Below are 27,434 nucleotides of genomic sequence, written 5' to 3'. Positions count from 1 at the left end.
TAGTACAACTTGAAGTTTCCTTTTATTATTATAGTAACATTTTCTTACAAACAAATAGCTAGAGACAATTGAATACATACTCAGCATAATTAGAGCTTAGCTCTTTTACAGTAAAAAAAAAAAAGTAGATATTTTTTTCTTCTATGCACACAATATTGTAATGCTATTTATACTATAAGTTGAGCAGTAAAAGCTCACAACTGCCGTCCCCAAAACGTTAATAACCAACCAAAAAAAGTAGGCCAAATCAATTCTTTTTACTTCCACAACTGAATGGACAATTTTACAATGGACAAAAAGTGCCAAACTGCGCTTTTCCCAGATATTTAGTCTTTGTTTCTTAAATTATGGTGAGTAAATGCCTCAAATTAAGGCCAAACTCTTAGAATAATATTTAAAATTAAATATTTAGTAAAATTGTGATAAATATTTAGGATTCTAACGGAATTGTGCTCCAGTAAAAGTCTGACCAAAGGACCAAGAAGTAGGAGCTGCATTGTAAGAAACAACAGTGCGACCATCGCCTGTGGTGACCTTAAAGGACAAGCTTTGGCCATTGAGGTAAGCGTTATTCTGCCAATTTTGGCCCCAATTTCTTGACATTGGTTGCCACTGAGTTCTTGAACCTTTGATGTACACTGAGTGTACATCCCCTGCACCTCCAACATTTGTTACAAGAACCAAATTGAAGTAAGAGTGACCATTGATTGTAAATCTAATTCCTCCTCTTCTTCTGCAGGGTACCCTGTTAAACATTAAAATATCCAAGAAAATTTCAATTTATGTGTCACCCAATACAAAATTTAATAAAATAAAAGAGATTTTTGAATCTTGTGTTGTAAATAATGTACCAAATTTCCTTTGAATAATTAATTTTACGGAGAAGGGTCTAAAAAATGCCCCACAACTATTTGAATTGGTACAAAACTATCTTTCATCCACCTTTCAGCCTCAAAATACCCATGACGTCAACCTTTTGGCTCAAAAATACCGTCGATATTAACCCTTTAGCTCATATTTACCCTTATTTTTAACAACTCCCCTAACGTAAAATCATTAAATATTTATTTATTATGTTGCCTAATCTAATGGATCCAAATTTAAACCATTCTCAAATAAATAACAAAAACCATATATAATTCATATTTTGACCTACGCTTCAAAATAATATTTTAAAAAATATTAATTTCATACCCAATATATTATAACCCAATTCATAACTGGGGATCCATCTAAAATTCGTGCATGAATGTCCATTTAAAAAAATATTATTATATTTTATTAACATAAAATTTTCTATTGATTATCCAATTGTCTTGTTTATTTCCTCTTTTTATTCCTTTTTAATCTCTTATTCTTAATTAGGATATCAGAGACTCAAATTTGAAATGAACCTAGATATTCATATTCTTTTAATTTATATTATTATCATGGTGGGGTAAGGGTGAGATAGGAGAAAAAATTATTTTTTATTTGTTTATTTTGAATTTTGGGTACACACAAAAGAAGATGCTAATAAATTATCTTCTATTGAACTAATTATTTCTATACGAATGTCCTCATTGTTTTCTTCCTTTTTTTCTCCTTTATTTTGTCATAGGTTTAAAAAAAATTAAAATTTAAAATTGTGGACAAGATTCCAAAGAAAAAAAAAAGTGGAAGAGAGAGAGAGGAAGTGAAGGAGTAGGAAGGTGATTTTACTATTTAACGGATAAGGGCTTAAAATACCCTTAATCTATGGAATTTGGTACAATATTGCTCTCCGATCCACCAAATGAGTGTGGGACATTAAAAATAAGGATATTTTTGAGCCAAAAAATTGACGTCAGGGATATTTGGAAGCCAAAAGACGCACGAAGGCATATTACATTTAGAACTTATTTACTCTGGGAAATATTTTAATTTTATCCTTGGATGTATTTTGAGGTCATTCATACCCTTGAGGTTAGTAAATTGTTAGGAATTTATTCGTGATCTTAACCGAGTTCCAATAACAAGAGATTAATTTCACCATAGTAAAAAGACTTCTTTTAAGAAAGTATTTTGACACGTGAATTATGATAAAGCGCAAATATGAGATATTTTGCTAATTAAGGGTACAATGACTCCAACATATAAAGTAACTATTTTATTTGTATAGAAAAAGGGTAAATTTGGACGAATAAATTACCTTCTATAGGCAACAGGAACGATGCCAGCTCTGTATTGAGCAATGCGCAAGAAAATAGGCTGAGAGAGATCAAAATGATGGTTTGGAGGATCACACCAACCCCCTGGTGGGCAGAAATTTGTGGCTGTCACTGTAATGATCCCCGGCAAGCAGTACTGCCGCGCATTCACACACATTAGCTGAAAACATGCTCCACAGCTCAACCCATTGTTGAACAGAGCAGTGCTCAACGCAGCTGTGTTCGTTCCATATCCACTGCTGTATAAATTTCCGTATCCACAAGCTCCGCCTGAGAAATTTCAGTATAGACACGCAATTTTTGACACTCCCGACTTTTATTCAGGAAGAATTAAGTGTTTGTAAATGACAAAGTTCATTTTAAAAAATTATCGTACCCATAGTTCCAGAAGCATCTCCTCCACCGTAAAAAGTTGCATGAGCATTGATCCAACCACCATAGCCATGGACAGATTGGAACATGAGGGAAATTCCCATTAAAAGGAGACCTAAAAGAGCCATTCTTAACCTGCAGGGGAAGGAATGAAAGTTTAGTGCTAACGAAATTAGTGTACTTAGCGTACTAACATGCTAGAAAAATTTGAAGAGAAATGAACCAATTAAGAAGATGGGAAAATGACTCACAAAAAAACTATGTGTTTGCTTGAGTAATGAGGGTAGTTAGGAAATGAGGATATCTGCAATCGTGGTGAATAAATAGAGGAGCTAAAAGGGTGGTTTGGAAGTTAAAAAGAGGCCCAATATTAAATTAAGCTGACCAACTGATGTTTTTTTTTTCTCTCCATAAAAATGTAAATCAATTAGTTACTTTATTCACTTTTACTTGTTTATTATATTAAAAATATATTTTATATTTATTTGTATTTTTTAACATATCAAGATTAAATACTTTTTTCCTTCATGATTTATCGATAACATTAATTATTTATTTTTAAAATTATTTTTCGAATATTAGATTAAACATCCATTAATATGAATATTGTGATAAGAATTACTATTATTTTTAAAAAAAATATGCAAAGTCCAAACAAGCAAAAGTAAACTAATGGAGTATGATTCTACTTCATTTCAAAATAAATGGTGTCTTTAGCTGAAGCACATTCCTTAAAAAAGCATTCATTCTTAAAAAGTAAGTTATATTTTTACTAACTTACCCTTAATAAATATCTTTAAGAAATGTAGTTCTTCACTTCATTGGGTAGTTTGTTGATTACATAAAATTTCTTTAATTTTACTACTAAGGGTTAAATTGGAATAATATCATTAATACCCTATTGATTATATGAAACACCACTTATTTTTAAATAAAAAAGTAAAAATATCATTTATTTTTAAATAGAGGGTATATTTTAATTTGCAGTAAAAATGAGGGAATTGCCTGACTTTTTGGAAAATTTACTACTTCCTTTGTCCCGATTTATATGATATAGTTTAGATTTTGAGTCAACAAAAATTCTTTGATCATGATTTATTCGTATGTAATTTAAATATTGTGAATTTATAATTTTTCTAACTTATAGTACTTTTTTCATATAATTTCTAAGTATATAAATTATTTTTCAAAAAAACTTTAAAATTATATACCCATATTCACTGTCAAAATAGAAAAAAATTGACTCTCAAATTTCTAACTGGGTCAGCTAAATTGAGACAAAGGTAGTGAATATATAGAGGTTTTGTTTTCTTTGGGAAGAAGCCGCGTGGTATTGAAACAGTTCCCTTACAAAATTGAATCCACTAAGTGTAGGGTCGATAGTAGACTAGTACAATTCATGAGATTGGTGAAATTATATATGGCTAATTTAATTGCACACCCTCTATAGAGTCGGATTATTTTTTAAAGAATATGGAAAACTACTGGGAACCATCAAATTTTATCCACTTCATCCGATTCGTTAATCTTGTCTCAACAATTCTATCCACAACGTTCTTCCTGTCCGTTACAGTGTTATCACATTCTTGCGCTCACTAGTAAGTGGTACGGCCCAATAATCAATAAAATATATAAAAAAAATAAAAATGATGGACGTTTATATTTTTATAGAGATACAAAATAGGGTGTATTATCTTTTCATTTGCTTGAATTTTGGGGGACTAATTATTCGATTTTAATTATGTCTGATAAAACAATTGTAGGCAAAAATTAATCTGAACACAACTATTATTAGAAAAAAGAAACATGTTACGTGTACTAGATTGTTAGGAGCTTGAGTTGTCGATTTCAATGTAAAAAGCTAATATGATTCCATTATTATCAAGAAAAAAATAGAGGAGCAGCTCAAAGAACCACGTCTTGAATTTGTGGATAACAAGATTATTCTTCATTTCTTTTGATTGAATTTCACATAATATATGTTAATTAATATGAAGATACACATGTAACTACAATCCCTCCACTAATGCCGGAATTGGATACTATCATTATCTAACGAAGGTTGAAGGCAATTATAAAAACCTTCTCTCATTACTTTTACTTGTTCAATTTGAATAATCAAGAAAATAATTTAGCATATTTTATACCTACCTTATCCTGATTATTAAGTACTATTACTTTCTAATGCATTTTTTAAAACACTAATTTATTATATTCAAAAGATAATATAATAAACTTGTCCTTTTATTAATTACTATAATGAACAAGTAAAAATGAACGGAGAGTTTAGAACCTTACAAAATAATGTTCTAGGTAATTCTCTGCGTAAAATTCATGTACTCACTCTGTAAGTTATTGGAGTTAAAAAAATTTCTGTGAGGTGGTTGGGTTAAGTGAACATTGTTGACCAATAAAATAATACGTCAAAAAGTTAAGACATGAGAACTGGCATATCCAACTCGGAGATTGTCTTATCCATCATTTTCCCAGAAAGTCTTGCACTGATTACGGATTTTCCGGTAAATGAAATTAAAAGATTTTCTCCAGACAATCAAATAGCATAAAGTTTCAAGACAAATGAGAAACCTAAGATAATATAGCTGTGATTTTGATGTAATAAAGTGACTCCACACATCGTATCAGAGTCTATAACAGCATTTTGACATTGAGGTTTCCTACAACATTAATCTCCATGTACACATTGGTAACCAGCTCAGGCCATATGTTTGACTAAGTAACATCACTACTTTAAATATTGTTAGTGAAATGAAACTACTACATTTTTTATCTAGTCATTTAGTCTTTGCAACTTGAGTATGATTATACAAAATCATGCCACATTATCCGCAAAGAAAATTGCACCAACACCTAGAGTCCACAATGCACCAAAGAAGCCCTATAATATATACTTAATTCCATGCGGCAGGAAAATGAATTTTTTAATAATTTAAAACGGGGTTTGACCAGAACCCCTACCTTGTAAATTAAAATCCTATTGAGCGAAGATGGACCTCTCCTTGTAATATGGGATAATCCCACAGTAGCAACATATTGAGATCGAAGATTTAAAATATATGGATTTCTATAACAACTTCAAACTTATAATATACAATAATAATTAGTTTTATAGACAAATGTTTTAAGTAGATTTCTAATACATATACAACATTCGAACAAAAAATCCTAAATTCATGTAAATCCGCAATTTACATACTAGTTCCGTCTCTGAGTGCTAAGCGGAGACAGATTTAAAAAGATAATATCTCAGACAGTCACTTAACTTAGCATACTTCTCTTTGAAAATCACTCAATTTTATTTTCATAACTCAAAGTCACTCAAAAAGTTATATACATATACAAGAAGTTTATATACATATGGAAAAAGTAAAAAAGTTGTAATAATTTACCGACACAAAATGTTTAATTCGCCCCGAAAGCGAAGTGTAGCAATTTTCACCTGATTTAACGAGAGAAACGTACCCTGTCGCACATTTTATTGTTTTGTTTGCTATTTCTTTTTACTTGTTCTATTCTGGAACTCTTCGATGTCAACAGTTCTATAAAGCTGTTACTACGAAATTCCAAAATCTGGCATTTCGTAAAAGATTAGTAGAACTTTCTTTTTTGTCACTCGAGAGCCTAATTAGTTAATTATTTGTTGATGGACCAATTTTACTGTAAACAGGCATATTAATCAAAATAAGTAGTACGTAGAACAAAGGATAATGCTTGATTCCTAATCATAATTAAGAGTATTAGTGGATTAGTTCAAACAAATATTAATGGCACATGATTGTGCCCTTTTTGATGTGCACACTACACTGGGCTTTCAAAAGAAGTGACATAAAGTCATTCATCACATGATCATTCACCACTAATCCTTAATTTCTACAATAACAATAATGACGATACAAGTAGCAATGATCGAGAATTTAGGGACAATTTCATCCCTCGCAACCAGAGGAGTCTAATGTAGCAATCCTATCAGATTTATTTGAACTCAATATTTTTGGTGAGGAGTATAAATTTATGAGAAAATTTATTAAAATTACAATGACTAGATATAAACGTATAACTTTATAAATAGACATAATATATAAACGTGTTATTTAATTAGTTTGGTCGCAGCTGACATGTGTGCCTTCCAACCGTGGGTGTGCATCAATAGTCACTTAAACTTATATAAAATTGAACAAAGTAAACACATGCGTTTTATGTGATATTATACAAATCAGTTGTCATGTAGACCGAGCATGTCACACGAATTACCGTGTAAGATATGTGTGTCGACTTGTTGGTGATATCGAGTAAAACCAAGTTAAATGACACGTTTATGTATTTTGACCTTAAAAATATATTAGATTCCATTCTAAAAACCTTACTTATTAAAGTTATAAAATTTAAATCTTGAATCTAATTGTGCTTTCGCAACTGTTTTGTTTACTTCAATTAAAATAGAAACGTAATTTCAGGAAGTTAGAGTGTCATATCACACTCTTCTTTACTGCAAGTAGCTCTTAATTCACTACCATACTTGAGAACTTTCGTGTTTATGTTTGACGTTAGTTTTCAAGGCTCCACAATTCAGAGTTGTAGTCCATTATATATTACTACTATTTAATCTTGCCATTTAATATCACGCTGATTTCCAACCCCCTTTTATCATTTATGGTCAATTCTCTAACGCTATGCTTGAACCAAGTTAAGATATACTCCCTCCATTTCATACTGAGTGAATTTGTGAGATAATGCACATATTAAGAAAAATATTTAAGGACATAATTTAAACCATATTTTCCATTATTGCCTTTCGTAAAATCATAAATATAAGTTTGCAAGTGGTGTGATTTATCTCCTAGAAAATATAAAACTTCAATAAATGAAAGGGTAAATATAAAAAAAAATTCAAACATCTATCTTGAACTTTGAACAATTTAATTATTTTGAACAATAAAAAATTCCTCAAAAATTCACTTAATATGGAATGAAGTAGCAATATTATGTAGTAATCATATCAACTTATCATGTGGTGAGAATATATATTATTACCATGATTAAGTGATAATAATTTACTAGCAAACTCATGTCATGTATTTATTAGTGTAGTGTAAATATCAGATTTCGATAAGGTTTTACCCTCCAATCAACCAAGTTTTTAAATGAAATGATCAATACCTCAATATTTTAAAAGGAAGTGTAGAACAAGCAAGAAGTCGTGACTCATAAGTTCAAATTTCAATGCACCTCTAAGAAACATTCAGGCGTTTGAACTATGAAAAAAAAAAACTATGTCCAAAGTAAGGAAACGTGATGAGACGGGAGAAATTAAGCATTTCTCTGGCATCCAAGAATCCTCTTTTTTTTTTTTTTAATTGTTAAGAGAAAGAGACGTGGAGAATGAAGAAAATGGAACAAAGTTATATGAATGAGAAAAAAAATAGTTGACACTACAAAAAAAATAAAATTGAAATTTGGTACAAATTTTATCGCTAATACATTGCTTAATCTCTCATAGTTAACAGAATTTTTTAATAATCTGATCGCTAAATAGAATCAACAATATTTGGCTACATAATTTGTCCGTGGTGTTTTTACTATATATTCGAAGATGAATCGGATGTCGGCTGATAAAGCGATGGGATAAGATTGAGAAATGGGGAGATGGAGCAGAGGGACCATAAATACTGAATGTGGTTAAGGTACCAACCAGCACATAGAAACAATAGATGAACCAATGACATGTATAAGTAGTTGCAGAGTTATATCAACAACTTGTACTACCAAAAATAAAATAAAATTCATTGTTGAGTTTGACAAAAGGGGGTGGTCCATATTCATCACTATTAAAATTGACAGACAGCTGCCTAAAGTGACACTCCGCACATAGTTTACATACGCACATGAGGAGTTAATGAGTCTTATATGACAACTGATTCAATGGTTGAAAAAATCTATACGTAGATTCACTTGTCCAACACAAACTAAAGATGTCAGTAGACATGACTACGATAGTAATACAACACATGATCTCAATGACACGTACAAAAAAAAGTTGTTTTTTTTTGTTTCAAAAATAAAAAACAGAATGAGCTGGAATAAGTTTCGTGAATCATATGTATGTGATTATGGGTAGATTTTCCAAATTAAGAGTGTGAAATAGTAGACAAAATGGAGAAGCAAAATGAAACGTGAAAAAATAGAATTTGTTCTTTTTTGGGTAACACAAGTCCATCTCTCTTGTGCCACTTGGGTGAGGTGTTCACTTCAGATGTAATATGTCCTGTTTGACATGATGTATGACGGAATATTATTTCGTGCACCGAGCTATCCTTTTTTTTTATAATATAGATAATAATAATAAAAAAAATTGGTATAAAAAAAAATTGATAGTGTTTTAACATTATTATAATGTAATTTACACAATCCAAGAAACTTATGTATGATCATGCTCTGATAACTATTTAATACGAATAATTTAAGTGTATCAGTCGTTAAGAGAAGACATCATTGAAGTTGTTACTTAACTTTTCCTAGTGTTGGCACTTGGCTCGCTTACAAAAATTATGCGGACGAGGCTGCATGATGTACGAGCATTCCAAGAAAACAAACGACTCACTATAATATGAATCGACATGACTCTAATTATTATATGCTAAGTAGACATCAAGTGATCAAATAACACATTCAAACAAATAATTGTATTAACGGATCGGAGAGGTAATCTAATTAATGATATAGACCGCAAAACAGAGCAGATCAAATGAAGCGTTAAGGTCAATTTTGGAGAGTGTTACGAGAATATTGCGAAACCGTTTGAGGGTAAATCCGGTACAGCTGTTAATAAGTCCTGGGATAGAGAATACAGTTTGATAATTGGAATATTTGGTATTTATGAGAATTTCCCACAACAAAAAACACAATTCAAGACCAAAAAAACACTTGTTCTCCTAACAGCCATTTACAAACCAAAAAATATTTAAAAAGTTTTACCAAGCACTTGAAGTAATTCGCCTCTAAAAACACTCGACAATCAGATGTTTGAGGGATAAAAAAATAAATAACCTTAGTACAAGATTAATAAAATAGTTGATTTCTATTGTTAAAACTTTGTATAACTGATATCCGAATAATTAATTCATCATTTTTGTATCATGTAACTCACCATAACTTTGCCATCTTAATACTGATTTCCAGTTATCACACGCACTTGTACGCTTGACTTTCTTCAAAATTCTTTTTTAGCACAAAAACGATACACTAGTTGTTATACATAATTAACTAAATAAAAATATTCCCTCTCTAATATCTAAGTTTCTTATAGATGAAATGATTCATACAATTCACCATATCTAAGTGTCTTTTAGATGAAATGGTTTATACAATTCACCATAGTAGGTCCAAGATTCGAGTCTTGCCACCACTTATTAACAATGGCGGTAGGAGATCCCATTAACGAAAAGGCTAGGCTGCAGTTATTCAAGCAACTCAGAGTCTTATCTATAACTATTGCTATTTTATATCGGAGCTTCTGCTGAAGTGGTGATTTCTAGCTATGCACATATTCCAGAACACGTATTCAACAAATACCTCCATTTTGGCATTTATACCGAAATAGGTGCAATAAAAAGCAAACACTCGCACCATTCTGAACCAATGCACATCCACTTTTTTTTCAGACTCTACTTGCAACATATGAGCTGTTGAATCACTTCAAATACTACAATGATCCATCACACTATCCAACGGCAAAATGCTTACGGAAGGAAGCATAATAAGAAAAACAATATTAATTGTCAATAAGAAAACCATTGTTACCAAAGAGCTCATTATACAGATAATTCTTTTCCACTTTCAGATCAAACATTTAGCTCCATCAAGAAAGCCAAAAACTTGAATTTAGGAGTATACAGCTGACATCACAAGCCCACTCCGACAGTGAACAAGAACCTACGCCAGCGTGAACTAATAACAACTTCGACGTTCCCAAGAGAGCTTATTAACCATGATAAGGTGCATGACCCGGAGGTGGAACACCCCCAGGCGGCATGGTTGATGGATGAAAAGGCTGACTTACACTAAAAGGTCGACTACCAGTAGCAATGTGATTGGTCTGTTGTGACGATCCAGGAGGATGTACTGCGGTTGCATAAGCAGGAACAGGCGGAGCATATGAATGACCTGGATATCCAGTAGGAGCCGACGGAAAGGTTGATCCTCCACCCTGTAAATTTGGATTCCATGAGGATAATTGGGATGTAGGTGGTGCTTGGCCAGGAACAGCACCAGTAGCGGCATAGCCAGCTGATGGCTGTGCTGGACCGGACTGAGGGTTATGCCAAACAGCTGGCGCAGCATGGACTGCAGATGCTTGTTGCATCGCGAGCAAACTTGATTCTGGAACTGTGTAATCTCTACTTTTGTCACTGTATGCCTGCATTGACACAATTGAACAATTAATTCAAGCTAAGAGGTGTAATGAAAAAGATGCAGGAAGAAACAAGTGTCAAGAAGCATACTTTCAGTAATCGAATCTTAAAATATGGTGTCGAATCTTTATTTATTTAGTCATCATTTTTCCCTTTGAAACCAACTCAAAAGCACATATCTATACCTGTACATTCAGATCAGTATGACGAGAGTATGATAGATGAAGCTTACAATAGCCACCATCATATATGCAGTGTCCCTCTAAAGCGTCCTTTGCAGCAGCAGCAATTGTTAAATCTGCAGTAAAACTGATCCATCAACACCTTATGTTCCAATAGGTTCAACTTCATTGAAAAGGACGACATGGGAAAAAAAGGATAAAAGAGAGTGGAATATGCCCTTGGAGATGATATAGGCGGATCCAAGATTTACACTTACTAGGTTCAACCTTCCATTGACCTCATTGTACTATTAAAGTTATGGGTTCAGGTTTAATATACGTTAATGTTTTGGTAGATTTTTACATATGTATCCATACTGTGTCAATAATTATTGGTTCTGATTATTTCAGCAGGTACCTGATACCTCCCAACAATACAATTATTGAGTAAATTTGTCCACCATGGCTTAGGCAGAAGAGAATAAATTATCTATTATAGCATATTCTTTTGTCTATATCAAAGTTTGAACTTTGATCCACCATAGTTTTCACCCACATCGACTGTTGTGCCACACCCTTGGGTGCGTGGATCAAATTATCCATTAAAAGATTCTGTGAGAAATATAAGGGGAAAATATTATTGGATTGTGTATCTACATTATTACACAAAGACCCTATTTATAGACACTACAGTACAATCTTTTACCAAGAAGGATACAATTTACTATTTCTATTCCTATTCCTACTCTAAGTAGGATTGTATATACCTATTCATATTCTAACACTCCCCCACAAGTTAGTGCATACAAGTTATATGTCCCTAGTTTGTTACAAATGTAAACAATACGAGGACCGATAAATGGCTTGGTGAAATATCTGCAAATTGATCACTCGACTTCACAAAATTGACAATCAATCTCAATGTGCTTAGTCTTCTCATGAAATACTATACTTGATGCATAATGTGATTTGGGGCATAATGTCAATAAAACATCGAGTGATAAATTTCTGAATTGCAGTGTTGAACTTCCTAAACCAAGTTTGAGAAGACTGTTTCAGACCATAGAGTGACTCACACAATCGACATACAAGGGTACCAGACTCTCCCTGTTAACAAAATTAGGTGGTTGCTCCATATAGACTTCTTCCTAGAGATCACCGTGGAGAAAAACATTCTTAATGTCCAACTGATTAAAAAGCCAATGGAGAACGGCAACTATAGATAGAAAAAGGTGGACATATACTATTTTAGCCACAGGAGAGAAAAATCTTTGTAATCCAGCCCAAATATTTCAGTATACCTTCTTTTTCTTCTTCTTTTTTGGCAAAAGTAAATCTGAAACAGAAAGAAAACACGTAAAACTGGTCAGAACATGCACATGCGCTGGATTATTAAATTTGATGGCTGAAATTGGTCATAATCTGAAAAATAAAATGATATAAGTAGGGTTGGAATTATGGTATGACCCCACTAAGAGAAAGAGAATGATATGGGTAGGTCGGAATGATGGCACAACCCTATTGGTAAATAGAAATTATATGGGTAGGGTCGGAATGATGACACGACCTTACACAAATACGAAAGTAGTCACCGAAAAGATGAAACGATGCTACACATCACCGGAGAGATGGCACGATGCTACACAAATAAAATATGAAAAAGTAGTCACCAGAATGATGCACGGTGCTACACAAATCAGATATGAGAAAGTAGTCCGGAAAGATGCATGGTACTACTTAAATTAAAGGTGAAAACCATCGATGACCTCTAAAATTGGCACCAATTTTCACTTAAACACCTCAACTAGGCTTTGTTCATTTTAGACACTTCAAGTAAGACTCCGATGTGTCATTTTGACACTTTGTGCTGACTTGGCACATTTCGTGTGCTGCACCCATTTTAAGCGCGTGAAAAACGTTTTTTTCTTTAAAAATATATTATTTTTTTGTTGTTCTTCTTCTTCATTTCTTCTTCTTTTTCTTCATTTCTTCTTCTTCTTCATTGAGTGTTCTTCTTTTACAAAACACAATCTTTCTCTATTTTCTTCAACACCCATTTGCCCAAAACCCATAAATTCCCCTCCCCCAATCTTTCCAAACGATTCAAGAATCGTTGATATGCTTGTTCACATATTCACTAAGCCTCTTGATTCATCAAAAAGCCAAGAACTTGATGAGATGGGTTCAAAGATTACTACTTGTATTGTTGAAGTTGTTCTTAGAAATCTGAGAAATTGGAGAATAGCCCATTTGTTTTTTAATTTGACTTCGAATTTTGTTGTGGGTTCTTTAAGGTTTGAATTCTTTAACAATTTCAAAAAAAATAATTTTAGATTTGTATTAATCTTGCCATAAAAAATGGAGGCTCGTCAGATTTTTTGATCCAATTTTATTTATATTTTTATTTGCCATTATAGCTCTATTTTTTTCTCTTTAGATGATATGGATAGCGTTGGGTGGGTGTTGAAGGAGAAGAAGATTTAGTAGGGTGGGGGAGGGGTTGGGGTTAGGGTGGGTGGGTTGGAGAAGATGATAGCGAGGTGGGGGAGCGGTTGGGGTTGGGGTGGGTAGGGTTGGAGAAGATAACGGCGGGGTGGGTGGGATTAATAGTTGTTAATTTTATTTTTTTAAAAATTATTATTTGGATAAAAAAATGTCACGTGTCATCAAATTATTGGTCATATTTTTCTATTCAAAAGTCATTAATTGATATATATATATATATATATGTCATGTGTCTTTATTTAATTTGTTATTTTGGACACGTCAGGTGAGTGCATTACACACACTTAATATATTTTGGCGATTGTCAAAAAAGTGTCAAAATGACACATCGGAGCCTTACTTGAGGTATTTAAAATGAACAAAGCCTAATTGAGGTGTCTAAGTGAAAGTTGGTGTCAACTTTAGGAGGACATCGATGGGTTTCGCCTAAATTAAATATGAAAAAGTAGTCACCGAAAAATGCACAGCGCTACGCAAATTAGATATAAGAAAATAGTCACCGAAAAGATACACAGTGTCCCCGAATTTTTGTTAACATAATCATTTGCTAGACGGGCGACATATATGGTTCATAGCCGCTCGCCACAACAAAAGTTCTTTGATTCTCTACCAAGATCGTACAGGCTCTGATACCATGTGAGAAATATAGGGGAAAATATAATTGGATTGTGTATCTACATTATTACACAAAGACCCTATTTATAGACACTACAATACAATCCTTTACCAAGAAGGATACTATTTACTATTTCTATTCCTACTCTAAGTAGGATTGTATATATCTATTCATATTCTAACAGATTCAAATGAAGAAACATGAATTTCCTAGGAAAATACTTGAACATATCTATAGAGACCATTGGCAGTTCTGGCTAATTTTTTAGGTTTTAGAGTATCCTGACATTCAAAATCATATTCAGTATAAGTGCTGTTGTGCATTCTGCAAAAAACCTGATCTACTTAAACATGAGGTGATTAAAAATACTGGTATTCACATAAATGATTACAACAACAACATACCCGATGGAATCCACAAGTGGTTTTCACATTAATTCTTAAATAGATATCTTTGGGTTTTTATTAAAGTAAATAAAATAGGTAATTAGTTTTATACTAATTATTTATCCCTAATTTATTCGAAATCGGGATGCACATCACTATGTCATCAAAGTTCTTGAATCGACTCTATTTGTATCAGAATTAACTTTAATCCGCTAATTTTTGAATACTAAGATCAAATAGGGGTCATTTGGTAGGATGTTTTACAGAATCCAATACAAGTATTAATCATGATATTATTTGATCGTATGTTTGGTAGGATTTTTACCCTATTCAATATTACAGGGTATAGAACTAATGCATAGCAAACCATAGTATTAGCAATACATGGGTTATTAACACATGGATAGGCATGGATAAAGACAATACTCCCCTTAATACATCAAATCAAACAGTGGATAGGAAATATTCCAGCATTACTAAGGTCTCATTTGTTTGTACTTAATGAATGTCTGAATTTGAATGGTTTAGATATTAGACCATTAAATGCAATTGTTTTCATTAAGATTTGAAACACTTAATTGGTCTGAATATGTCTTAATTATTAAGATCTAGAACAGAGTCTTAAGCCTAATTGGTCTAAATAGGTCTTAATTATCAAGATTTAGAACAGTGTCTTAGGCCTTATTTGTTTTCATTAAGATTTAGACGTTCGAATCTGAATGATTAAGATGTTATCTCAAAATCTGAACATTGAATGATTAAAGACTATTTGTTTTCAAAAATCTAAATGTTCATAATTTATTTATATGTACATAATAAAAATTAATTATGTATTAAAAAAATCATTATTTGATTTTAAAAAATGAAATATTTATGCTTGTTAGCGATGGCAATAATTTGTAGTGTTGGTGGTAATAGTTATTAATGGCAAGTAATGATGGTGGTGGAGGTGGTTGGTGTTGTGATGGTTGTCATAACAGTGGCGATTAATAGTTGTGTTGGTGAAGTTGGTTGATGTTAGTCGTTGGTCGTGTTGATAATGGTGATTCAAAAATGTGTGGTGGTTGATAATGTGTTTGTGGTAGATGGCGGGCAGTGCTAGTTAAGATAATGGAGGTTGTTAGTACTAGAGATTGATCACAATGGTGATAGTGATTGGTAATAGTGGTGGAGGAGGCGACGGTGGTGACCGAAGAATGTATGATGGTAGTTGACAGCGATGGTAGTTGAGATGACAGTGTTTGTTGGTAGTAGGAATTGACTGTAGTGGTGGTAGTGATGGTGGAGGCAGCTAATGAAATGGGGGTGGTGCAATTGATGTATTATAATGACGGAGGATATAAGTGTGGTAGCAGCTGACAATAGTGGTTAGCAACGGCAATGGTCGTGGTGATGATAGAAGAGGTGGTTAGTGGTGGTGGCAGTTGATTGTAGATAGAATGATAGTGAATATTATTCACATGAGAATACCCCTTAATGATATTAAGTGTATGTTCTAGATCTTAATGATTAAGACCTATTCAGACCAATTAAGTACTTCAAATCTTAATGAAAACCAATACACTTAATGATCTAATGTATGAACCATTTAGATTCACACCTCCATTAAGTGCAAATATTCTTGTGTGCATAATATTTTTTATTCACCATCACTCTATGCACAATCACCAGCTACCACCACTAACCACCTATGCCATTACAACCACCACCACTACCACCACCAGTGTCAACCACCATTACCGGCGTCTACTACCAACCACTTTTGCCATCACAGCCACCATTATTGCTAACCACTATTGTCGGTTGCTACCACACTTATCTCTTTCATCATTATAATTCTATCCAGTGCCGCCGCCACCTCCACCACTACAGCCAATTCCTACTACCAACATATTCTACCATCACAACTAGCATCGACGCCAACTACCACCATACATTTTTTGATCACTACCACCGTCGCCGCACCTCCACCACTACTATCAGTCACTACCACCACTGTGGTCAATCTCTATGACCAAACACCTCCATTATCTTAACTAGTACCGACACCAACTACCACAAACACATCATCAATCACCACATACTTCTCAGTCACCACCATCAACACTACCAACTATTAACATAACGAACTTCACCATTACAACCACCAACACCTCTACCAATCACCACCATTATACCAGTCACCACAATATCAACCACCTCCACCCTTACAACTATCACTACAATCATTACTAGCCACTAACAACAACTATTACCATCACACCACCATTACAAACTATCTCCACCATCCAAAGCAAGCATAAATGTTTCATTTTTTAATATCAAAAAATGACTTTATGTTACTATTTTTGTAATATTTAATTATTTTTTATTTGAATTGTATTTTTATTATACACACATAAATAAATTATGTACATTTAAGATGTTGAGAAACAAAGAATCTTAATCATTCAATGGTCAGACCTTGAGACAACATCTTAATCATTCAGATGTGCATTCAGATTCACACGTCTAAATCTTAATAAAACAAATGAGGCATAATATACTCTATTCAGTACTATTCTTATACACTACCAAACGACTCCTCCAGGTCCTTACTTCTTAGCACTTTATTTTGAAATTTGGGATTTTTATTCTCAAATTTCACATATCTTTATCCTTCGTATTTTCACTTCCACCTTATTTTTTTCTTTCCTTTCAGTTAACTCGATTCTTATTGGGTGGGGAAAGAGAAAAGAAGAGATGAAGAAAATAAAGAAGACACCAAAAAAATTCAAAGGCTAGACCAAGTAAACACAGGTATTTGATTAAACTACCAAAGAGCAGCACCCATAATCCATACATACCAGGATATTGAATTAATGCCTGGGTTTGACCATTCTTCTCAAATATAGCGATCTTCTGAACGGTACCAAATGCAGAGAATACCTGTTTCCGAGAAGAATATAATAACAACAGATATAAATGAATGACTACACAATTACCATAATGGGCACCAATGAAATAAAAAGGGAGAAGAATACCGTGTGAAGGACATCAACGGTAACAGCATACTGCATATTTTCTATAGAGGCAAACAGCACATTACTCTCGGGTTCCTTTTTCTTTCCATCTGGACCTACAACAGGCTGAATACAGATCTTGTGAGGAATTCTCCAATACAAGGATGACAATAAATAAAATGAGTTAGCGGAACATACCTGAAGAAGCCCCTCCATTGCAGTAGGATTTACTGGGAGATAAGGGTTTGTGTAGTCCCTATACAATGAAACAAGGAACTAAATGTGAATCAAACTGATGTAGGCTTCTATGAATATCAAATCCACTAAATTATATAACCCTGAAATTCGACAAAATCTGGAATACATATTTCCCCCAAAAAGTTTAGTTTGGCACATTAAATATCTCGAAAGCAATGATAAGTGCAAAAACACTGCTATTAAACAAAGACCACTGTTACGAAATTACCATAGCAACTATACCACAAAATAACTACAAAAACAAGACCCTCCCTCATCCCATCCCCTAAAAGCTCAGTTCATATCCTGACTGTTGACTATTGAGATGAAAAACCCGAAATCAATCAATCAACTGTGCTTCAATTCCAAATTAGTTGGTGAATCATCTATAATCAATCAGCTCTATTGGACCGGTTTCATTCCAACACTAAATAATTCTCCCTCCATGCCTTATATGACAATGTTTGACTTGTAAAGGAATTTAAAATATTAATTTGAATTCTATATAATGTTAGGGCTAGTGAACTAACCTATTATAGTGGTTGAAAAGTTAAAGATTTATAGATATAATATCACATCAAAGTTTAAAATTTGAATAGTTTATGATACTGATTCTTGGAAGTTGGGAGAGTTGTATAGAAAGGAATAGTATCAAACATTTAAGCCATCAAAGAATGGGCAAATAGATTACATTTTACATAAATTAGGGGTTCACCAAAAATATATTCACTAAACTCTCACTCTTATCCCTATAATATCAACCTAATGGTTTTCCACATCAGTTTCCATCCATACCTTCTGATGCACCGGTAAGTAGATGTGACAGTACAGTGATTGAAGGTTCTATTGTGACAATATGGTGATTGAAGGTTCTATAAGGATCCAAAGTAGACCTAAAATCACATGGTGATGTCTCAAAATACCTACAGCTTCCAAGAATCAATGCCGACGAAGCTGTAAGTACAGAAATATAATGAAATCCAAAAATCCATATAGACGATACAATATGTTGGAATTAAGGCTTAGCTATTACTAGTTACTCACCCCGTTTCAATTTGTTTGGCCTACTTTGACTTGGAACGGATTTTAAGAAAATAAAGAAAGACTTGAATCTTGTGGTCTTAAATTAAACATATGTCAAATGTATCAAAATGCCCTTTAATCTCGTGGACAGTTGAAATTAAAGAGTTGCTAAAAAAGGATAGAGTCATTCTTTTTGAAACGGACTAAAAGGAAAGTAGGTCAAATAAATTGAAGCGGAAGGAGTACTACACTAGCACTAAGTCCAGTGTTTAACACAAGTCTTTTTGAAGTTAAAAGAAAAGGATTAGAAGATAAAAATTCAAAGGAAATTTGGTGCAACCTGAAAGCTAGCAACAGAGAACCGAAAATACTAACAGGTCATGGTAGTTCTCAAACTGAAACCGAAAATACTAACAGGTCATGGTGGTTCTCAAACTGAAATGTCACCTTACTATCAGTACGACCTAAAATATTAGAATCCACTACTAAATAAGTGTTGTAGTTGAATTACAAGGACAGATTGTCTTGTAGACATGTAGACATGTCTTGCAGTTAAAGAAGCGTCCCTTTGTACAGCACTAACAATGAAATACCATAAATAACAATTTTAGTTTCACAACCCTACAGGGGAAACATCCGCAATCAAAGAGCTAAGTAACTTCCTAAGATAACTTTGTTTTGACATCTTATTTAAAAAAAAAAAGAAAAAAAGAAAGATAACTTGGGATTGACACTGGGAGAGTCACCGGGAACACACATAAACGTCCTATCCACAGAGGTTCTTTAACAAAGGCAAATATACTCATCTAACTTATATCCCGTGCTTTTTCTCTGCTAACTAGATCCCCACGATGAGTGATGCCAGATACAAATAAAACTCAACATTCATCCAATAAAACTTACCGGGAAAAGGAGAGGATCAGGACAAATAGAAGGAAACAAGATAAAATCTGATAACAAACATTAAAAACTATCAGACAACTCAGCAACAATGTCTTGCTATTAAAAGAAGTCGCATTAAGCAGTATTTGAAATAAATACACAGTTAGTGATCCCTAAAACAATAGACAAGCATTCTCCAAACCATGAACTCAGTATAAAAACAAAGGATCTTCACATGGTCATCTAAAATGAGAAATGAGAAGAATGTTGTTAACCACTATTATAAGATAAAGAAAATTACTATGAGGCCATGACAAACACATCTGTGTTTTAGCTGCTGAGCTTCACTAAACCCTAGATGACAAGCAGCATAAAATATTAGAAAACACCTCAACTGTAAATCAAAAGCAGATAATGATAAAATCAGCAAAGAAAAATGCAAGCAAGTATAGCAATAACAATAAGAATATACAGAAACAAAGTCATAGATACAAAAAGCTGTCTAGGTAAATCTGTGCTACCTGCTTCGATGAGATTGAAACTTGATATTAAGATCTGTGTGCGCTGAATATGAGATGCGCAAATGACAATGATTAACATGTTCTGGAAGCAGGTACCTGTGATAAAAAATGAAGTTAGGATTATACCCCAAAAATCTATCTATGTATAATAAAGCTAGGCATTAAGTAGGTGACGTGGCACCTCTCCTATGCCACTATTGGTATGTATCTTTTTTGTCAATTTTTTGACCTTTTATCTTATATTACCCTTAAAATATTTGCTGAAAAATAAAATCACTCTATCAACAATTCTATAATTGTGTTCATCGCTGAATTAAAAGGAAAAGACATTTAACAATATTACTCTTTCAGTTACTTTGCTGTTTTAAATTATTCTACCTAGTTAAAGGTTTATTAATTTTTAAAAAAGAAAAAAGTGAAACAAGTCTTTACCAGAATTCCTATTATTGCTTAAAGACCATCTCTCTATATATAGGAGTGCATGTTACCCACTTTTGATTTACCCAAAAAAAACTTAAAGTACTCCTGCCAGCTAAAAAAAATAAGGACTTCTTGGCCTTTCTAACTAAATTATTAAATTCTTTCTCAGACTCCAAATTTCTTTCTTCAAGAACACACCAGTTCACTCCCCAGTGCCTCATTTTTCTCGCCGGCTACCACCACAATTGATGTCGCCTTAATCACTATCAAAAATTGAAGTGACAAAGTCTTTAATTGTTTGAAAATAGAGGATTTATCTTCATAGCTACCAAAATGGGTTGTTGCTTTAGCAGTAACAAGTTACAACAGATGGCCACTGATTTCACCCTACCAGTCCATTAAATTGAGAAGCGGCCGAAGCAATGAATGAGGGATTGCTTATAAATGGAAATGTAACCCAACAGCCTCATCAGATAAAGAGTGTCAACACGACTTCTTAGTATTTAACCAGTAATTTACAAAGAAGACTGTTAATAAAGTTTGATGACTTAATACAATAAATGATCGGAAATTGAAATTAATTGGAGAACAGCCAAAGTTTCCGTCGAAGCTCTTGATTCTATGAAAGATAGACAACTAGTGGGTGGGTGAAATTAATATTTCAATGAAATCTCCAACCTGTTTCAATAAATTCGGACTGAGAGCATTGTAAGAGCAATCAAGGATTGGAGAAATTGAGAGGATGGAGTGCTTGCCCGATGGAGGAGAAAGGAATCCAAGGCTTCTTAATTGTAGATAAAAGAGAAGAAATGTGAGCTAAGTGACAGAGGTATGAGCTAAAATTTTGTGTTTGGGATAAAATAACAAAATAATCCATGAATTATCAATATGTTAGCTGAGTGATAGGGTTATTTTGGGTAAAAATCAAAAGTGGGTAGAAGGCTTACCTACGACAGCAAAACCCATATAACCTTTTTTTTTGAGACAAAGCAAATCCCATATAACCTACTAGAGCTGGGAATAGAAAAGATGATGAGGTATCTCTCTTTGGCCAAGAAATCATCCATCTTTTTTTGGTTCTTCTCTCATCTAAATATTCACCAAAAGTTGCATCTCTTAATTAAAAGTTTGTGAAGGATTAAGAGTTACAACGCTAACTAATAAAATGAGTTAATGGTTGACGAATATCAAACGAATACCAGCATCGTAATATTATATAACGAAAGAAACTAAAATGTTCTTTCTATCTTATTATATTTCTTCACTTAGTATTCTGAGACTTTTTCTTCGTAACTTACCCTTAATATAACGCTTTAGTTATTCAAATGGATTATATTGTAATTAACTCCATAAATGTCAAGAAACTTTAGTGGACTTATATAAGTGCAACATACAAATCGCAAGATCCAAATAGGCATGATTTCGCTCACTCCAAAATTAGAGATTTTTACTTCCATCTCATGATTTATCAAAAGGTTTGACGGCTTCATATCTTTAAGAAAAATTATGTATTTGCAAATGGCAATAGAGTCGAGACAATTGAAGGCTTTTGACTATGTGAACAAGAATCTAATGACAAATAAGATGTGTCTGAAGAGGAAAAGGAAGTGCAAAAGATAAAAGACTCCAAAGAAGAGTTGGTTCCACAAAGCAAAATGGATGCCACCACAAGGAGAGGTGGGAGTGTGAGAGCGAGAGCGAGAGAGATCTGTCGAGAAATTACAAAATAAACTAAAAAAGGGAAAAGATGAGAAGAGTTGGGATGTTTCTTTTCATAGGATGTGTATTCAATTTTTTCCCTTTTTCTCGTTATTTCTTTCTATTTTATGTTTAGCATTATGAGTAAATTAAGAATCTTTTGCCTTTTCCATGACTTATTATCCAAGTAATTTCCGTCAATGATTAAAGTTTTGCACATCTGAATGAATTAATGGCAACCGTATCCTCTTAACAAATTATAAGGTAAGGTTCTTTATCTATGAACTCTCATGTAATGTTTAGTTTATTAGTTGTTTGCTACTTCTCTTTTTATAGTTATCAATTTAAGCTATCTAATTTTAAAATGCAGGAGCATAAAGATGAAAGTGCAATGAACGAAAATTTGATTTTATAGTAAGTTATGGGTTTAATGTCATTCCTTTTACATTAAAAAACAAATAGTAGCTACCAAAAGTAATATTACATCATTATTATTAACTAGTAAAGTTGTTGTCATGTGACCAGGAGGTCGCGGGTTCAAGCCTTGGAAACAGCCTCTGGAAGAAATGCAAGGTAAAGTTGCGTACAATAGACCCTTGTGGTCGGGCCCTTCCCCGGACCCTGTGCATAGCGAAAGCTTAAGTGCACCGGGCTGCCCTTATTATTAATCAGCTCTTATATTATGTGAAATATTTCCACAAAAATTTTAATCAAAAGAAATATTAGAAGTATCATAAAGAGATGGTAGAAACATGAATAATGTTTGACTAGTATATTTCCTTTGTTGAAAATCTAACACTAATTAGTTAGCTATATTTTATTTTAGCTGTATAAACAATCTATTGATGTAGTCTCAAGAGAGGTGATGCGACAATTCAATCTCCGCTATAAATATATAGAAAAAAATATAGGGAATTGTTTGATTGATTAAATGGAATCATGGGAGGAAAGATAGATTAGAAAGTAAAGGAAAAGAAAAAGAAATATATACAAGGATAATGGACCTTTAAAATGGTAAAAATAACTAACAAGAGAAAGAAGATAGAATCTTGACATTTTACATAAAATAAGGAGGAGAAACAAAGGGATCTTTTCTCGGGTTAAAAGTGGAGTTGATGGAAGGAAAGAAAGAAAGAAAGAAAGATACAGAAAAGTAAAAAGAAATTGTACTATGCATGAAAGAGAGAGAGAACCGCCAATTTACAGAAAGAAAGATTTGAATGGAAGAAACAGAAAATAAGCAAAGGAGAGGGAAAAACGAGGAGAAAAACATAAAACTGAAGTTAGCTATCTTTTTTTCTTGTCACAAAGGTTTTGGATTGCTGAGATTATAACAAGAGGGGGAAAAGGATAGGATCTTTAGATAAATAGTTCGTCAAATTTATTGTTTATCTTTTTAGTTGGTATACATAAATTATATATTAATTATGTACAATTATACATATACTATACATGAATTGTATGTATATCATACACCACTAATTGTTTTAAATTTAAACGGTTATGCGGACAGTTATTTAAGTTAATTCTTTCCAAAAAATAGGGATACCATAAAATTGAAAGAAATGGACAAATTATATGGATTAGGGAATATGAGACGAGATGCACTTAATTGTTTCTTTTTTCATTTCTTATTGTTTTCTTTTTCTCTGTTTCCTTTTCTTTTTAGTTTTTGAGTTTTATATTGACAGGACAACAACAATTAACCATATCTTGTAAAGGTAGAGAGGTTGTTTCCAATTGACCCCCGCACAAGTAAATCATATCAAAGTAGGTTTGAAAAGAAAATAAGGGAGAAAGGAACAGTAGCAACAACAAATAAAACGATAACCAAAAGCAAATGAAACAACATATAATACAATTAAAGAATAAGTTAGTAGGACAGTAACAATAATAAAATAAAATAAATTGATAAAGAAGCTAGACAACGTACGATTACCTACTAGTCTTCTATCCTAATCCTTGAGCTCCATAACCTCCTATCTAGGGTCATATCCATGATAAGTTGCATGTGAGTCATGTTTTGTTGAATCACCTTTCCCCAATACTTTTTCAGCCTACCTCTACATCTCCCTCTCCTCGTCCCACCATAGCCAAATCCACACCTCCTCACTGGAGCATCTGTGCATCTCCTTTTCACATGTCTGAAACATCTCAGTCTTGCTTCTCTTATCTTATCCACCACAAAGCTACTCTCATCTTGTCCCGAATATATCATCTTTTCTAATCATATCTCTCATCGTATGCCCACACACCCATCTCAGCATCTTCATTTCCACTTCTTGCATCTTCTAGATGTGCAAGTTCTTGACCAGCCAACACTATGTCCCATACAACATAGCTAGTCTAAGAACCACATTACAAAATTTACCTTTCAACCTTGGTAACACATTTTTATCACACAAGACACCGAATGTGAACCTCCATTTTATCTACCCTACTCTAATACGATGTGTAGCATCATTTTCAATCTCCCCATTTCCTTGAATTATAGACCCAAGGTACTCGAGCAAAAAAGAAAATAATATCAACTTAATGAAAATTTAAGTGTCAATAATTCATATTGAAAGATAAAATACTAGTGATGCCTTAGAAGAAGAAAAGGCAAAACGATTATAGGGTTACATCCTCCAGATTTTTAACTTCATGTTTGTTGTCTTTACAGTCATTCTTCTACTTTTATGTTTTGTTAAGTCACGTTCACATATACTGTTTAACTGAGTTATTTTCATATTTAATCCAAAATGCTCTTCGCCCCCACTTGTGGGATTTTACTGGGTATGTTGTAATCTAAAATGCTCTTCGCCTATGTTTTCTATCATAAGATTTTATGACCGCGCTTTGCGCGGACAAGTACACTAGTTACACTAGTTGATCAAATGTAAAGTGGGAAGCAAGTTGAAAAAATCCAAGGTATGTTCAAACAATGTGAATGGACTAGCCATACTTTGGTATACTTCTCCCATCCAATGCCTCTCTAGCAGCAGACGCTGTCCCAACATCACTAAATTGAATCAATGCCTGTCAAGATGTAACAGAAACCCATTAGAACTCAGCCATTTCATCCACCCAAAATTAAGAAGAAGCCAAAAGTCATTGGTCCACAGACATACGGACCTGAAAACCTGCAGCCTTTTCAAAAGTAGCGATCTTTTGAACAAAACCAAAGGCTGAAAATACCTGAAATGGGTTTTGTCCCATTAAAAGCAAATCAGACAGAGAAAGGTAATAAAGGAATATCAACAAGTACTATGTTTCCCAAAACACACTGAAGAAGAAACACAAAGGAACTAGATTGTGAGTGCAGAGTAACACCTGTATATGCAAGCCATAGAAAGGTTTATGACCGACATGATTACATATCCAGAATGTCTCCAACAAAAGATCTTAAATAATGACCATCTGTGATTCAATCAACTTTAGTTAACACTGCCATCATCTAATGTTGTTATATGCGATGAAAGTGAAATAATAAGTAAGATTGAGCTCTTCTACAATCTGAACCATAGCCAAAGTTTCAGGCCACAGAAAGCAGTAAAGGTTTCAAGAAACTAAAAGAATGTCCCAGAACAATCTGCTGTGCTGGAGAAATTATATTTTAAAACAAGAAAAGAGGAGAAAAAATATATTTTAACACAAAGCAACATAACAATACTCTTCATAGAAGTACACTAGTTATGTTTTTTTTTCTTTTTATGGACTTGTATTAAAATACAAAATTCTTAGAGAAATCATGCCGTGTTCAAAAATTATTAAGGATTATTGGATAAATACTTAACTCTTCATAAGGCACGACTTCTGAACAGTCCATAAGGCCTGAATTAGCTTACTTGGAAATAATTCCTCTATAAGGAGGAGAAAAAGCAACAAGACACTTACCAAATGAATGACATCGATACTGACATCACCAGCTTCAACACCCTCGATAGTCACCAGCAAAACATTTCCTGGAACATCTCCGGGACTCTTATTATTGACAATTTCATTCCTGTTAGAATACTGAATGTACACCGTCTTGCCACGAACTTGAGCAGGCTCTGAAGATGAAGCATAATATGAAACCATATTGATTGCCTGATTAAGGTCTGCCTGCAGTTGACAAATATGCACCTTAGAGGGTAATAATAAGTGTCATGTTAACGCACTCATAATAAAAGGCGTCTATACAAAAGAATTGCTTTAGAAATGAAACCCATGAGTGTAACTAACCTATTTCAGCAGTTACTTATTCTACAATTACAATTTACAAATTCATTATGGAAACTCCTAATAATTCTAATATAACAAATTCATTATGACGGCTCCAATCCATTCCAGAGCCAATTTGAGCACACCTCAACTAATCCGGTGGCTGGAGGGCAGTCCTACAAGCACAAACTCTAGGGAACCTGCCCGGCGATAGGATATCTGCTCGCACACAGTGTTTTGGTATTTGAACTGCCATATCTTAACTTCAACAGTCTAATAGCCAGCCATCTTCTAAACATTCTAACTGAGTTAACCATGGAGCATGGCCTGCCATGAACAGGCTATGAAAACTGAGAAAGAGCTTGAACCGTGTATGCATTGAATAATTGAACTCTAGCTACTCACATTTAGCCGCAACAAAGAAATCTAGAAACGGTTGGGTGAATTTTCCTAACAAAGAAACGGGACGACTATCGTTATCCCTCTTAAGACAATCAATTGTGATAATCGAATGAAAAGCAACTTACAAATTCGACAAACGCTTGGTTGCGATTGGCCCCGACGTTGCACTTGGTGTTGACAATTTTACCAAAGGGCTTGCAAAGCTCTACTAGCTCTTCATCGCTGCAATCCCATGGCAGATTCCGGAGGTGAAGAACTTTCGACGGTGTCTGCGTGTACCGGAACTGCTGTTGCCCGGATGTTGACATCGGACGATTAGGGTTACGATTCCCACCGTCGGGCACTTTTTTAACGGAGTTTTGAGAACTGGTTATTTTCTTTAGGACTCCAACAATAATAACCTGTC

General features: G+C 33.5%; 2 protein-coding genes across 4 annotated transcripts; both read right to left on the bottom strand.

The window, feature by feature from the left end:
- Positions 1-2,871, bottom strand: LOC129874788 (expansin-A10-like). Of its 2 annotated transcripts, XM_055950146.1 has the most exons (4): positions 2,813-2,871; positions 2,566-2,696; positions 2,171-2,459; positions 1-745 (listed from the first exon to the last, which is right to left on the bottom strand). In XM_055950146.1, the coding sequence occupies exons 2-4, from the start codon at positions 2,687-2,689 to the stop codon at positions 439-441; spliced, it is 720 nt and encodes a 239-aa protein (XP_055806121.1). In that variant the 5' UTR covers positions 2,690-2,696; positions 2,813-2,871; the 3' UTR covers positions 1-438. The 2 variants fall into 2 exon arrangements, with proteins under 2 accessions (XP_055806121.1, XP_055806122.1); XM_055950147.1 differs by lacking the exon at positions 2,813-2,871 and having other exon boundaries at positions 2,566-2,770.
- Positions 2,872-10,333: 7,462 nt separating this feature from the next.
- Positions 10,334-27,434, bottom strand: LOC129874787 (polypyrimidine tract-binding protein homolog 1). Of its 2 annotated transcripts, none has more exons than XM_055950144.1 (10): positions 27,154-27,434; positions 26,318-26,527; positions 25,556-25,618; positions 25,386-25,459; positions 20,321-20,416; positions 17,856-17,913; positions 17,679-17,783; positions 17,502-17,583; positions 11,173-11,285; positions 10,334-10,992 (listed from the first exon to the last, which is right to left on the bottom strand). In XM_055950144.1, exons 1-10 carry the CDS (start codon positions 27,334-27,336, stop codon positions 10,558-10,560), a joined length of 1,419 nt encoding a protein of 472 aa, XP_055806119.1. In that variant the 5' UTR covers positions 27,337-27,434; the 3' UTR covers positions 10,334-10,557. The 2 variants fall into 2 exon arrangements, with proteins under 2 accessions (XP_055806119.1, XP_055806120.1); XM_055950145.1 differs by having other exon boundaries at positions 10,850-10,992; positions 11,220-11,285; positions 27,154-27,429.

This window comes from Solanum dulcamara, chromosome 11 (genome assembly GCF_947179165.1).
Source record: "Solanum dulcamara chromosome 11, daSolDulc1.2, whole genome shotgun sequence".
Lineage (NCBI taxonomy): Eukaryota > Viridiplantae > Streptophyta > Magnoliopsida > Solanales > Solanaceae > Solanum > Solanum dulcamara.
The sequence above is the reverse complement of the archived record's forward strand: the minus strand, read 5'-3'. Positions and strand labels throughout refer to the sequence as shown.